At 33.3% G+C, this 13,907-nt stretch overlaps 2 protein-coding genes across 2 annotated transcripts in view; one reads left to right on the top strand and one right to left on the bottom strand.

Annotated features, from left to right (window-relative positions):
- The first annotated feature begins 4,572 nt into the window (after positions 1-4,572).
- The window catches only part of LOC135961119 (divergent protein kinase domain 2A), a 50,522-nt gene continuing 41,187 nt past the window's right edge, over positions 4,573-13,907 (top strand). Inside the window, exons 1-2 of the mRNA XM_065512615.1 lie at positions 4,573-4,642; positions 6,630-7,840. Coding sequence (XP_065368687.1) covers positions 4,573-4,642; positions 6,630-7,780 — 1,221 coding nt within the window. The 3' untranslated portion in view covers positions 7,781-7,840. The remainder of the gene's footprint in view (positions 4,643-6,629; positions 7,841-13,907) is intronic.
- On the bottom strand, positions 8,029-12,700 carry LOC135961859 (SET domain-containing protein SmydA-8-like). The gene is made up of 4 exons (XM_065513490.1): positions 12,554-12,700; positions 12,333-12,461; positions 10,150-10,693; positions 8,029-8,819 (listed from the first exon to the last, which is right to left on the bottom strand). The coding sequence occupies exons 1-4, from the start codon at positions 12,607-12,609 to the stop codon at positions 8,073-8,075; spliced, it is 1,476 nt and encodes a 491-aa protein (XP_065369562.1). The 5' UTR covers positions 12,610-12,700; the 3' UTR covers positions 8,029-8,072.

Raw genomic sequence — 13,907 nt, 5'->3', positions numbered from 1 at the left:
CTTGCCCTGAAAAACATCCCCATACCATAATATTGCCACCGCCAAACTTTATAGACTTATTTGTGTACTTTGGATCTAATCATTTTCCCTTTGGTCGTCTTATAAATATTCTACCATCACTGCCTCTTAAATTGTATTTGGATTCGTCGGAAAAGAGGACAGTATTCCATTTCTGTATCGACCAGTTTAAATGATCCCTGGCAAATTGTAGACGAGCAGAACGGTTCTTTTTTGAACTTAGTGGTTTTTCACAGGACGATAGCAACCAAGACCAGCCTCATTTGCCCTGCGACTAACTGTTCGGGTACTTATTTCTAATTTTAGGCTATTAACAATCTCTCGAGGAGTTATTTTTGGGAATTTCTTGAACTCTCTCGCTATTAAATTATCTTGTCTAGGAGTAATCTTACGAGGTCTTCCACCTAAATGTTGAGTTTTTATAGAAAAGGTCTCACAAAATTTCTTTATAATTTTTGAAACTGCTGATTTATTTATTGAATATTTGTCACAGATACTTTTTTGTTTTAAACCAGCTTTAAAATCGTTAATTATTTTATTTTTTAAGTCTTCACAAATATTAACTTTAGCCATTTTCGTTAACTTTGAAAAAAAGCAATTATGCGAAAAACTTAGAAAAAGAAATTGTGAAAAATTGCCAGAATTGAAAAATAAAATAACTGTAAACAGGATGCTTTTTACATCGTTCTTTTAAATATTATTTTTGTTTTACACTTCTTTCTTGCTGAAGTTTAAAAGTTTCCATTGTTTTGTCAGTAGCGAAATAGTGAATATTTTTAATTTTGTTCCCTTTTTCCAGAATATAATTAATTATGTTGTTTGTTTTTCAGTTAATTTATATAAATAAAACTATACAAGTAAAATACAAAAAAAAAAAAAATTTTATTTTAAAGAAATATTTTAAATTTTGGGCTACATATGGAATATTTCGAAAAGTTTCCATTGTTTTGTCAACTAGTGTATATTGAGTTTGACATTCCAAACAATGAGAGAGTTGTTTTGAATGTCAAACTCCATACATAAAAAATTAATGAATTCGCTCGTATTTGCCTGAATTCGCCAACGGCACCACTTGGTACATAAATTCGAATTGGGTAGAACTAAATAGCAGATGAGAAGTAAGACATATTCATCGCAAAAAAGGAGTATAAAAAATTGCAACAACATGAGACATTTTCTAGACTTAGGGGTTACAATAAATGTCATAATCTGGCAGCTCTCGTTCACCTGTTTACCGTATAGAGTTTAAAAGAGAACCAAGAACAAAAACACATTGCAATTTAAGAGAATTTAAGAGAATCTATTAATGAAATCAAAAATTATACAATACAATAAAATTGTATAAACAAAAATAATTTATCTTCATCCAAAACAGCTGCTTTAATTAATATTTTTATTTATAAGTTTGTCTACCTATTCTAAGTAAGCACATGATCTGTCTTCATTATTATTATTTTTTTTTTGTTCATTTCCAAAATCTTATAATTTTTAAAGTCCTATTAATTTTTTTTCCTTACCATATTCTTGCAAATTCTTTCGAAACCTTGAACCTGTTTTATTCTGCAGAAAACCAATCAACCACTCACTGTATTTGTTCCTTCGTCTTCATGGTTATGTTTTTTTTGTAGTTGGTTTTTTTGCATCATCAACTTGTTGTGCTAACATTAAATGAAGCAGCGGCTACAGCAGCATTTTGTATTTTCAAGGAATCTTCTACAATTTTCATACACATTTATAGTTTATCTGGCCTGGAGTTTATTAAAGACTCTGTTAGTTATTTATAGAACATGAAAGATTATATAGTGGTGTTTGCAATAAAGAAATAACGTAGAAATATTAAAGTACACCGGGAGAAATTTTATGTTCATTTAAAAGCTAATAATGGGTAATTTGTTTCCCATCATTATCATTATATCAATATCATTATCAATATATCCAAATGATAATGGACACATTATACATCCATGCAATGTGAATTTGGCTGGAACTACTTAGATGGAACAACTGCACACATGCAAGATATGGAGATCCAATCCATAATACAGCTAAGAGACGACGTAAATGATGATATCACTGCGGGACAACTCATCGACATCGAGATTTTCAATGTTTGAAAGACAAAACCAGTCCAATATTTTAAAGATTCCGAAAGCAAGTCTTCTGGTGGAATTAAAGCGAAAGGTAACCTAATAGCAGTAAAACTGAAAGTCTCCGTCTTTTTTATCAAAAACTCCATGGCAAAGAAAGTGAGCAAGAACCCATGGGGCCTTCGATATCGCATAGTAGTAATGACTCAGATTAAAGACCCCAAGATAAAATCGTAGGAATTAGTATGCGACGAAGTAAACAAGGATCTATGAGATCTTCCATATTAGATAATAATGAAGAAGCTGGGAGACCGAATCAAAGTCTCAGATATATTTTCAATGACTCCAAAAATAGGCGTAGGAATCAATATGCGAGGAAGTAAACAAGAATAAGATCTTCCATATCGGATAATAATGAAGAATCTGGAAAACGAAGCAATCAAAGACCCCAAGAAAAAGGCATAGGAATCAATATGCGACGAAGTAAACAAGGACGCATGCGATCTTCCATAAGTAAACAAGAACGCATATGGTCTTCCATATCGGATAATAATGAAGAATCTGTAAAACGAAGCAAAGTCTCGGATTTGCTATCAAAGACCCCAAAAAAAGGCGTAGGAATCAATATGCGAGGAAGTAAACAAGGACGCATGCGACCTTCCATATCAGATAATAATGAAGAATCTGGAAAACCCCAATATCAAAGACCCCAAGAAAAAAGCGTAGGAATCAATATGCGAGGAAGTAAACAAGAACGCATAAGGTCTTCCATATAGGATAATAATGAAGAATCTGGAAAACGAAGCTATCAAAAACCCGAAGAAAATGGCATAGTAAGTAAACAAGGACGCATACGACCTTCCATATCATATAATAATGAAGAAGCTGGGAAACGCAAGCAAAGTCTAAGATATGCTATCAAAGACTCAAAAAAAAAGCGTGAGAATCATTAAGTGAGGAAGTAAACAAAGGTCAATGGGCCTTCTATATTGGATAATAATAAAGAAGATGGGAAATCAGGTATACCGAATCCTAGTTGGGCATACACTTAGTAAGCAAGCTTTTCCTCAATCTTTTCTCCATTGCCATGTACAAATTATTGTGATCTTTTCTCTCACTACGAAGTAATTGAGATACCCACAATATAAAGAAACACAAGACACTAGATCCAAATGGCATTCTAAATGAAATCTATATTTTGTATGATATAGATACTTCCAAACGTTACCTAAAAAATTAAGTTTTTCCAATGATATAGAAGCAACAGTATCTTATTTCATACACAAAGCTGACAAACCATTGGAGAATACATCTTCATAAATAGCCCATAGTCTATTAGATACTTGTGGAAAGTTATTGGAGAAATTGATGGTGATTAGATTCGAGATGGAAATAAGCTGAAATGAAGAATGCTTGAGAATACTGAATTTTGGCATTGTGAACGGTAAATCAACTAGGTACAATCCTCCAAGGAAGCTGTGGAATAAATGAGATTTTATTCCATTATCACCCTTGACAATAAGATGGCATTTAATGCAAATTGGAATGTAATTCCTTAAACAATGCATCCCCCAAAACTCCATACTAGGTCCATTCCTATCGAATCTAATGTACAATGAACTGTTAAACCTGAGTATACCTGGTAGATCAAATCTGATGATATATGCAGATAACATAGTCCTAGTAGTAGAACAATCTTCTGTACCCTTAATTGAAATAGTAAAAACGACTGCCTAAGGAGACTAAATATATGGTTGAAGTCTAAATTGCTGCGAACAAGATACAAGCGGTTCTTGTAACCAAATGAAGATCTTTTGGATTTAATCCTAAACAGCAGACTATCATTTGAGTTACAATTAAGATGTCATCTGAGAAATCTTTGGTAAACTACACAGAAACTCGTAAGGGTAATGCCAAATATTGAAGTTCCAGGAAAAACAACCAAACGGAAAATTTCTAATTTTAAAAAGCATACGGAACGATGGTGATGTTATCAATGAAAATATTGGAAATATACGATGAACTAATGTTTATAACTTATACAGTCTATAATCGTAAAAGGGAAAATATCCATATATGTATAAGAGGATACGAAGCGAAAGGCTACTCCAAACAAGGCAAATCATAGGAGAAAGATTGAACCACGTTCTTATTTCCAACATTGAAATGAAATGTAGCTTCTGAGGCATCATGCGTAGTTCGAGGGCATGCTAGAAAAAGGCGATAAGACGCTGTCAGTAAACATCCCCACATGACGTACCCTTTATAGAGGTGTAATTAGAAGAGTCGCGTGTTTGTGGTTCCTCCAGCAGAAACAAAAATCCTGAAGAATCTGTCTCATATTGGGCGGCACCAAGATCAGCGTCTATTTTCCATGTAAGGAGCGGCTGTGAACAAAACTACTGGTGATTGAGATCTAAACGCTACGGATAGGATCTCGGAATAATAAAACGGAAAATTTAAAAGCATGTATACCCCAGTGCCGGTGGCTTTAGGCGTTGCTCGAGCAGATGAACGTAAAAAAGTTTATTTTGAAAGTAAGAGAAATATAGAAGATAAGTTAACCCAGACAGAAGAACGCGAAATCCTTGGAATCCTCGAAAGCTTGATAACCCGAAAAAGAAAAATACAAACCAAAATTATGAGTCTTTAAGGAAATAATCTAATGAAAAAGGTCAAAATAGAGTTCCCACTAATAGGAAATAGCCCAGAAGTAATATTGAAATCTTCAAGTTAAAAAACTCTGACCCAGAAGAAAATGGAAATGTTAATTGGAATTGGAATTGGAAAAGGTTTACGAAATCAACGTACAACTAGACTAGATGCTTAAACATAGAAATAAAAGACATTGACAAAGTTACTACAAATGACCTCAATCATAACAATAAAAGCGGCCTATGGAGGTATCCAAGTAGCAACAGTTGGTCAAAGTTTCCCTGTGACTAATACATTGTAAGGCTGGAAAAATTGCAAATGGATGGGTAGTTTGTAGAATCAGGCAAACCTTTTGGTTTAGAAGATGTTTCAAATGCCTACATTTTGGACATATATAGACACGTGTATAAAAAGTGGTAAGAAATTTCAGAAGATAAAAGATTGTAGCAATCAATATTTATGCCTCCTGTGAAAGGAAAACCGAAGGCATAAACTGGTTCTACAAATTGCTCAAAATACGAAAGCCATGGAAGTACGTAAGCCAAAGTCAGGAAGTTTCTCCAACTTAACCTCAACCATTGCGAAGCAATACAATATCTACAAAAGCAAAGTGAAATAAAATGAAAAGTAAACAAAATAGAAGAATCTCTACCATGGAGAAATGACGTTACGAATACTTCATCAATCTAAGCAATAAACGGAAAGATGCCAACAAATTAAGTGAGGGACGGTGATTATGGGCTAACATATCTGACATATTGCCTCACAGTATTGAAGAGTTCGGAAACTGATACGACCATGCAGAATAAAGTGTTGAACTCTGCTGACCTCCCTCCAAGGCTATAAAAAGATGTATGGATGGGAGTGTAACATCTTCGACCACGAAATGTTTCGAGCTTACCTCATAAATGAAAAATTTATGACCTCAAAGACGAAGCTGGAAAAAGTTTTGTTATTAAAGTGTCCCAGCGTGTGACATACCAATGAAAAGGACACAAAAATAAACCCGTGTACTGGTGGAATGAGAATATGGCACAACTATGAAGGAAGTGTATTAGAGCACGTAGAGTATTCTACAGATTCACGAAACTCTTAAACTAAATACGAAGGATCTTAAAAATTTCAATATAAAGAGCAAAAAGGAATGCTTGGTAATACCGATGGATGGGTCTACTATACTTACATACGAGTGCATATATTTTAATATTCTAAAACCTATAAAGAAAATAGAATATAAACTAATCTCCGTTCAAACTAAGTGTAGAAACTCAAGCCTGAGGACCGATATAAAGTTGTTTTTATATACGAAGATTTGACAACTAAAAGCGCATACGGAATCCTCACTAAATTAAAATCTATTTAAGAGTAGGAACACAAGCTTGTGGACCGGTTTGCATTTGTTTTTTTAACTGAAGTTTTGGCAACTAAAAACGTAGACGGAATGCGCACTAAACTAAAATCTATTTTAATTTCATAGCTAATTCTCAAAAACTCTCATCTTTTCACTTTCTCTCTCTCGGAGTGGCCATGCTTTTCTTATGTTTTACGAATAAACATCGTATTTCTAAATGCTGGTTTACACACGTCAAGTTTACTTGCGGAAGTCTTGAGTTTGTAGATGATAAAGGAGATTGGATTGCAAAGATTTTCCTCTTTTTCTTCCTCTCTCTTCTATTAACTCAGTTGCGCAAGTAAACTTCACGAGTGTGAAATAAAACTTACATTTGTTTGCAAGGAAAAAGAAGATAAAATAATTAATTCTAAAATCCGCAAGCTACACCAACTAATTAAAGTAATTTAAAATTTAAGTTTTCCGAAAAAAATCTATTCAATCACACTGTTTCAAAATGAATTTTCTTCTATTTTCAGTTATATTTTCCTCCAAGTCCACACAACGCCAATTTTCCCACACACGTTTCATATTCCTGCTAATAATAGTTCTCAACACCCTCGATACAAAAGATCACACTACCCGGCCACAAATTATACACCGAAAACATTTCGAAAACGATCTCAAATATTGCACAAAATGTTTCGTACACCAAATACAACAATGTTTGGATATCTTTGAAAACATCAAGCCAGATAATGAATTCTCTGTGAGGCAGCTTTTAACATTTTTGCCAGAAAGATCTTGCAAAAGAAACAATCAAGTGGTGAAACTGAAAAACTCCACCAAAAAACTTATAACAAAATATTTATTCAACACAAAATATGAAATAGAAAAAAACTTTGAAACTGTACAACTAAAAAACCAATTTTTAGCAGAACAAGAAAATTTACAGGGCATGCAATATACGCCTTTAAACACTATACAGGATTTTATAAAAGATTTACAAAAATTTCACAAGAATCTAACAGAAATCACCATATGGCTTTATCTTTCAAATAACATACAACCTTTAATATTACCTTTATTAAAACAGCAAAATTTTGCGGTACCTGAGACCTATGCTGTGTGTGGTTTTACTTTATACCAACAATATGCCGGTGAAGATTTATATAATTATTTCAATATGGATTTTCCCTTAAAATTGGAAATTTCTAAACAATTATTGCAGGCAGCTTTAAAATTTTCCCATGGATTTAATAACTACCGTTTCTATATAACCGATCTGACGGCCGATAATATTGTCTACGATCAGATCAATAATAAATTGTATTTCATTGATTTGGATACGATTTTCATAGTGAACTCTGCCAAGTCCAAATACCACACCTCCATACATAAACATCAGTATATAGAATGTTCGGGTTGTTTTGCCTATTCAGCCGATGATATCGCTTCTTATAATATCAGTGATATAAATGTGTATTCTGCTTGTCAATTTTTAAGAGAAGATCTATTTAAAGATCAATCTAAGGGGTTTCTATATCCCATACCAGATAAAATAAATGAGGCTTATCCGAAATTATGGCAGCTATTAAATAAATGTGTTGATTGTCCGGATTCTGTGTGTGGGGAACGTTTGACGGTAGCTAACGAGTTAATTGAACTATTTGAGGAGATTTTGCAGTAATGAATAGTTGATCGGAAAAGGAAGGAAGCTGGAAATATATAGGCATTTGGCTGTAAAAAGGTAAGCTCTTTTGTTTTTCTTCTTATTGTATATCATGAGGTCTAATATTTCATGGTTTCTGATTACCGGAAAATCTAGAGTTAAATCTTTTATATCCCTTGATTACTGCCACGGAACTAGCCCCATAATTAGTTATAGTATATGTCCTTATTAACTTTTACACTTTTAGAGTAAACAATTGCAAAACAAAAATGTAATGCATTTCTTTATTTCCTTACAAATTTCAACAATATTAAACCTTCACCTCCACCGACTTCTCCAACATTTGTATGTCATTCTTCAAATCCTTCAACTGGCCCATCATACTCTTCATCAATTCACCCTCCGGGGTCTGTGGCGGTTCATAAAGCAACATGCGTATGGATTCCTTAAACATTGCTTCACACTGTCTCAAGTAGCGCTGCAATTCCTCTTCGGTCAGCTCTTTTTCACCAAAACGCAAACGATACAACTCAGCCGAAGCATTTGCCAACTCATACAAAGCAATCGCTTTAAGTCTAGATATACCCGGCTGTATAATCTGCAACACCATGACCAATTCCTGACACAAACGTACTTTCCGCTCGTATACCCGACGACCCGGTCTTTGCAGACTATTCATAATAACGGTACGCAATATATTGGCAATATTTTGTTTTATATCCACCATAATATAGTGATTCTTATGCAAAATGGTACTAAGTTTGGCCAATAGTATTTCGAAACGCCGTAGATCATCTTGGGCATGAAATACTTCCTCCTTGGCCTTGTCTATAATCGTTTCCACTTGCTCGCTGCGCAGACTATGTGTACAGGTTGAACATTGCCATTTTTTGTTGGTCACCTGTTTGACAATGTAACCCTCTTTATTGTTGCCAGCACAGGGAGCACAAATGAAACTGCTCATGTGGGAGCCTAATTCGGTGGGATCGGCACAGCGCGGACAATTGCAGAGAAAATATTTGCCTTCTTGTAGAATGTGACGTCTTTCATCGGTGCCCTATAAATTAAATAGAATGAGAAATAGGTAAATTTTGATTAGACTAAATATTCTTAAGTTCAGTCTAGACTAAATTGTCTTTAGTCTAGACTAAATAGTCTTTAGTCTAGTCTAGACTAAATAGTCTTTAGTCTAGTCTAGACTAAATAGTCTTTAGTCTAGTCTAGACTAAATAGTCTTTAGTCTAGTCTAGACTAAATAGTCTTTAGTCTAGTCTAGACTAAATAGTCTTTAGTCTAATCTAGAAATAGTCTTTAGTCTAGTCTAGACTAAATAGTCATTAGTCTAGACTAAATAGTCTTTGGTCTAGTCTAGACTAAATGGCCTTTAGTCTAGTCTATACTAAATAGTCTTTAGTCTAGACTAAATAGTCTTTAGTCTAGACTAAATAATCTTCAGTCTAGTCTAGACTAAATAGTCTTTAGTCTAGACTAAATAATCTTCAGTCTAGTCTAGACTAAATAGTCTTTAGTCTAGTCTAGACTAAATAGTCTTTAGTCTAGTCTAGACTAAATAGTCTTTAGTCTAGTCTAGACTAAATAGTCTTTAGTCTAGTCTAGACTAAATAGTCTTTAGTCTAGACTAAATAGTCTTTAGTCTAGACTAAATAGTCTTTAGTCTAGACTAAATAGTCTTTAGTCTAGACTAAATAGTCTTTAGTCTAGACTAAATAGTCTTTAGTCTAATCTAGACTAAATAGTCTTTAGTCTAACCTAGACTAAATAGTCTTTAGTCTAACCTAGACTAAATAGTCTTTAGTCTAGACTAAATAGTCTTTAGTCTAGTCTAGACTAAATAGTCTTTAGTCTAGTCTAGACTAAATAGTCTTTAGTCTAGTCTAGACTAAATAGTCTTTAGTCTAGTCTAGTCTAAATAGTCTTTAGTCTAGTCTAGACTAAATAGTCTTTAGTCTAGTCTAGACTAAATAGTCTTTAGTCTAGTCTAGTCTAAATAGTCTTTAGTCTAGTCTAGACTAAATAGTCTTTAGTCTAGTCTAGACTAAATAGTCTTTAGGCAAGTCTAGAGTATATAGTCTTTAGGCTAGTCTAGTCTAGACTAAATAGTCTTTAGTCTAGACTAAATAGTCTTTAGTCTAGACTAAATAGTCTTTAGTCTAGACTAAATAGTCTTTAGTCTAGTCTGGACAAAATAGTCTTAAGTCTAGTCTTGTCTAGACTAAATAGTATTTAGTCTAGTCTTGTCTAGACTAAATAGTCTTTAGTCTAGTCTTGTCTAGACTAGTCTAGACCTGAATTGTTTAGTTAGAGTTGTTTTTCTTTAACAAATAATTTGGATATCCTACTAAATATTTTCTCTTGTCCAGACTTACCAATAAAACATTTGTATAACAATTTGTCACCATTTCCTCCTTGTCAATATCACGATTAGCATAAATCTTTATACGATACAAATCATCTATGGCAACATTTGCATTGGGACAGCATTGATGAGCCAATAGTGAACCTTTCAAGTACAATCCACTCATTGAGGCGACATCCGGAGCTCTAATCTCATAGGTATTCACATCCAGTACGCCACATAAATGTTGTAGAAATTCCTCATCCAATTTGCATCCCAATTGAAAGTAATTCTTTAAATTTGACTTTAAAATCGGTTGTACAATTTGCTTATTGCGTTCTTGCCAGATGGCAGACTTGCGTCGCTTCTCCAGATGTGACATTAATTGCAGAATTTTACTGAAATCTTCTTTACCCTCGGGATTTTCCGATAGCAAGAGACACTTGATGATGCCATAGCAATCGGGAAATTTTTTTAATTCTTCATGTTTTAGTTCGGTCATGGCTGCCAGGGTGTTACAATCAAATTCGCTGTGTTGTGTACAATCCAAACATAAGGGTGATAGGTGACATTTACTGGAATTGGAGGATTATTTATATTTGAATTATTACAATTATTGTTTGGTCTTTGGAAATTTTAAATGTTTTAGTTAGTATTTAGAGACATAGAGCGGAAACTAGAAAAAAACTCAAACAAAAAAATTACTCAAAATAATCACACATAAGGAGTGAGATCGAAAAATTCTTAACACACGTTTTTCATTACATTTTTTAACCCAAGTATTATTTGAATTTTTTTTTGATCAAGTTACCTTTGAAAAACATGTCAGTTATTATGTGTAATGTCAATTATATTAATTTTTTTGTTAATCTGATTAAAATGAGTGACCAGAAAAAAGTGCGTACTGAAATTATTAAATATTTTCAACAAAACCCAACTTGGTCTTACAAAAAGTTGGCCAAGCATACAAAGGTCTGCCGTCAAACTGTTTCCAATGTTATTAAACAGTACCGGGAGAACTTGTCAGTTGATAGAAAACCTGGTTCAGGTAGAAGGAATGGTCCACATGATGTTTCTAAAGCCAAAAAAATAGAACGCATTTTCAAAAGAGCTCCCAACACATCCGGTAGGAAAGCAGCCCGGTTAGCTCAGTGCTCGGACTATTTGGTACGAAAAGTTAAAGCTAATGCAGGTTTAAAAACATACAAGGCTCAAAAAGTTCCTGACAGGAACGCTACTAAAAATTTAGAGGCCAAAAACAGAGCACGGAAATTGAAGTCAAGTTTTATAAAAAAATATTCTTGCTGCATAATGGATGACGAAACGTATGTTCTGGCAGATTTTTCGCAACTTCCAGGTCAAAAATTTTATGTTGCTGATGCTCGAGGGAATGTTGAAGAAAAGTTTAGGACCCAAAAGCAGACAAAATTTCCCAGAAAGTTCTTGGTATGGCAAGCAATATGCAGTTGCGGCAAAAGAAGCCACTCATTTGTTACAACGGGCTCTATAAATACCGAAATTTACATCAAGGAATGTTTACAAAAAAGGCTGCTTCCATTCATAAGACTTCATAATGTGTCCACTTATTTTTGGCCTGACTTGGCATCCTGTCACTATGGCAAACAAGCCCTTGAGTGGTACAAGAACAATAATGTGGTATTTGTACCAAGAGAGGCAAATCCTCCAAACTGCCCGGAGCTAAGGCCAGTGGAGAGATATTGGGCTCTTGTTAAAAGAGAATTGAAGAGTACAAAAAAGGTGTCCAAAAGTGTGGTAGATTTTAAACGGAGATGGACTACATGTTCGAGCAAAGTGACAGAAAGCACTATAAAAACGTTAATGGAAGGGTTTCCGAAAAAGGTTCAAAATTTCATCACTAGTGATTAAAACTATAAAAATAATTTTTTTTGTAAATTGCAATAATAATTTCAATCAAATAAAAAAAAAATTAAAGCTGTAAGTTTAGTGGTTTCTTTTTTATAAACATATATGTATGTTAAGAATTTTTCGATCTCACTCCTTACGAGTGTTGTTTTTGTTTTCACATAGTTTTATCTACTATTACATTCTCAACACTTAGATTTTTGACAACTGAGTTAGGTCTTTAACAGGAGAGTTTCCGCTCTATGTTTAGAGATATTCTTAAAGTTTGCAGGAAAAAACACTTTCAAATGGCTCCTTTTCTTTATTTAATAAACATTTTACGAATCTTACCCACAATATTTTTGAGCATATTTAAAACAATTACAGCAACGTTTTTCGCCTGCAGTGGCTAAAATTAATACAGGTTTTTCCAGCAACAAAGTTTCACCGGCCTTAATGTTGTCCGCAGCCCTAACATATCTGAAATTTTTAAGAATTTCTTTAAAATTTGAAAACTATTTCTTATTAATTGGCAATTTATTATTTCTTTTTTATTTTAATCTTATTTTCACCTGCCAATTTCTGGATTTTCCTGTATTTCACACTTATCACTAAACTCTTCCGTCATATTTCACTTTTTCACTCTGCGATAACTTTAATATAAATAATTATTTTGATTTTTTCCTTGTAGGCCACTTAGACCATTTGCTTTAGCAGGTGTCAACTAAACCGTTAGTGTAACAAGCGTGTAATGAATTCGTCTTTTTAAAATTAATTAATTAGAATACGACAATTTTGCCGTTGGGTTCTGAAAAAAAACTAAGGGAAATGTTGCACTACAATAGGCATGTTTTCAGACAATACATTAAAGATCTTGCAAGAAATTTGTTCTTGAAATGTTCAGGCTGCTTGCATTAAAACAGAAATATTAACTAAGTTTTATATGTTTCTGCTGTAAATTTTGTATTTTAGTTTCCTGTAATCGGCAGACATTCAAAATTTATCTTTAACTTCTGCTAAACTGATCATCGCGATCACTTTCCTAAGCTATAATTAGCCTTTAGAGTGTGGATTTTAAAATCTATCCTAATAACTACAATTTATATTTAATGTAGTGACATTTTATAGTCGTCATATTAATTTTATCTTTTCAATTGTTTTGTGAAGCATAAGTTCTTTTCAATCAATCTTTCTCTGTTTTTTTTCTTCTCGTTTTTATGTGTAAATTTTGCATGCAAGTACTATTTTTGGCCAAATGATTTTGTTTTTTTTTTAATTTTATTTTCAATTTCATTAAAATTGTGTAGTTTTTTTTTGTTTGTTTCTTATAAAAATACGACATTTAGACGGACAATAAAACATCATTTGTATCAAGCGAAAAATTACGCTCACTTACACCAGTGGTATTCTTAATTGGTGCAGTGAGTGGCAAACAGGGATTCTTTGCTTCCTCGGTGAACAGTGATTTTTCCCACGAAACATTGATTTTATTATATAAAGTTTCCCATTTTAAATGGCTTATAAATAATGATATGATCACTGATCTTTTTCACTAGAAATCCTTATTGTTCATAATTAAAAATGGGGGATTTGCTTTTAATAACTTATATGTCAGTTTGAAGGGTACATATCTGTCATTTATTCTCAAATAGTTATTGAACATTAAGTGTAAACAACAAAGATTTTTTTTCCTTCGAAAATTTCGAATTTTGTGCCAACAAAGCGTCATATGCCGGAAGTTTTGCTTTACTTCTTTAATTTGCAAAAAGAAGAACACCAAATGCTCACCAAAGCTTATGGTTAATGTGTTCCATCGGTTTCAACAAGCGAAAGATGGTTTGTTCGGTTCAGAAGTGGTGAATTTGACAAAGATCGCCCAGGCCAGCCAAAAAAGTTTGAAAAGCAAGAATTGAAGGCATTACTCCA

This window comes from Calliphora vicina, chromosome 5 (assembly GCF_958450345.1).
Source record: "Calliphora vicina chromosome 5, idCalVici1.1, whole genome shotgun sequence".
NCBI classification, from domain to species: Eukaryota; Metazoa; Arthropoda; class Insecta; order Diptera; family Calliphoridae; genus Calliphora; species Calliphora vicina.
Note: the sequence above shows the minus strand (reverse complement) of the source record. Positions and strands in the feature narration are given on the sequence as shown.

Bases quoted from the DNA above. Each gene is read 5' to 3' on its own strand.
- LOC135961859 (XM_065513490.1), bottom strand. From the start codon at position 12,609: ATGACGGAAGAGTTTAGTGATAAGTGTGAAATACAGGAAAATCCAGAA. The intron at 10,694-12,332 runs GTAAGATTCGTA...CTCCAATTCCAG, and splicing joins TATGCTCAAAAATATTGTGG to TAAATGTCACCTATCACCCT. The intron at 8,820-10,149 runs GTAAGTCTGGAC...TTTAATTTATAG, and splicing joins GTTATACAAATGTTTTATTG to GGCACCGATGAAAGACGTCA.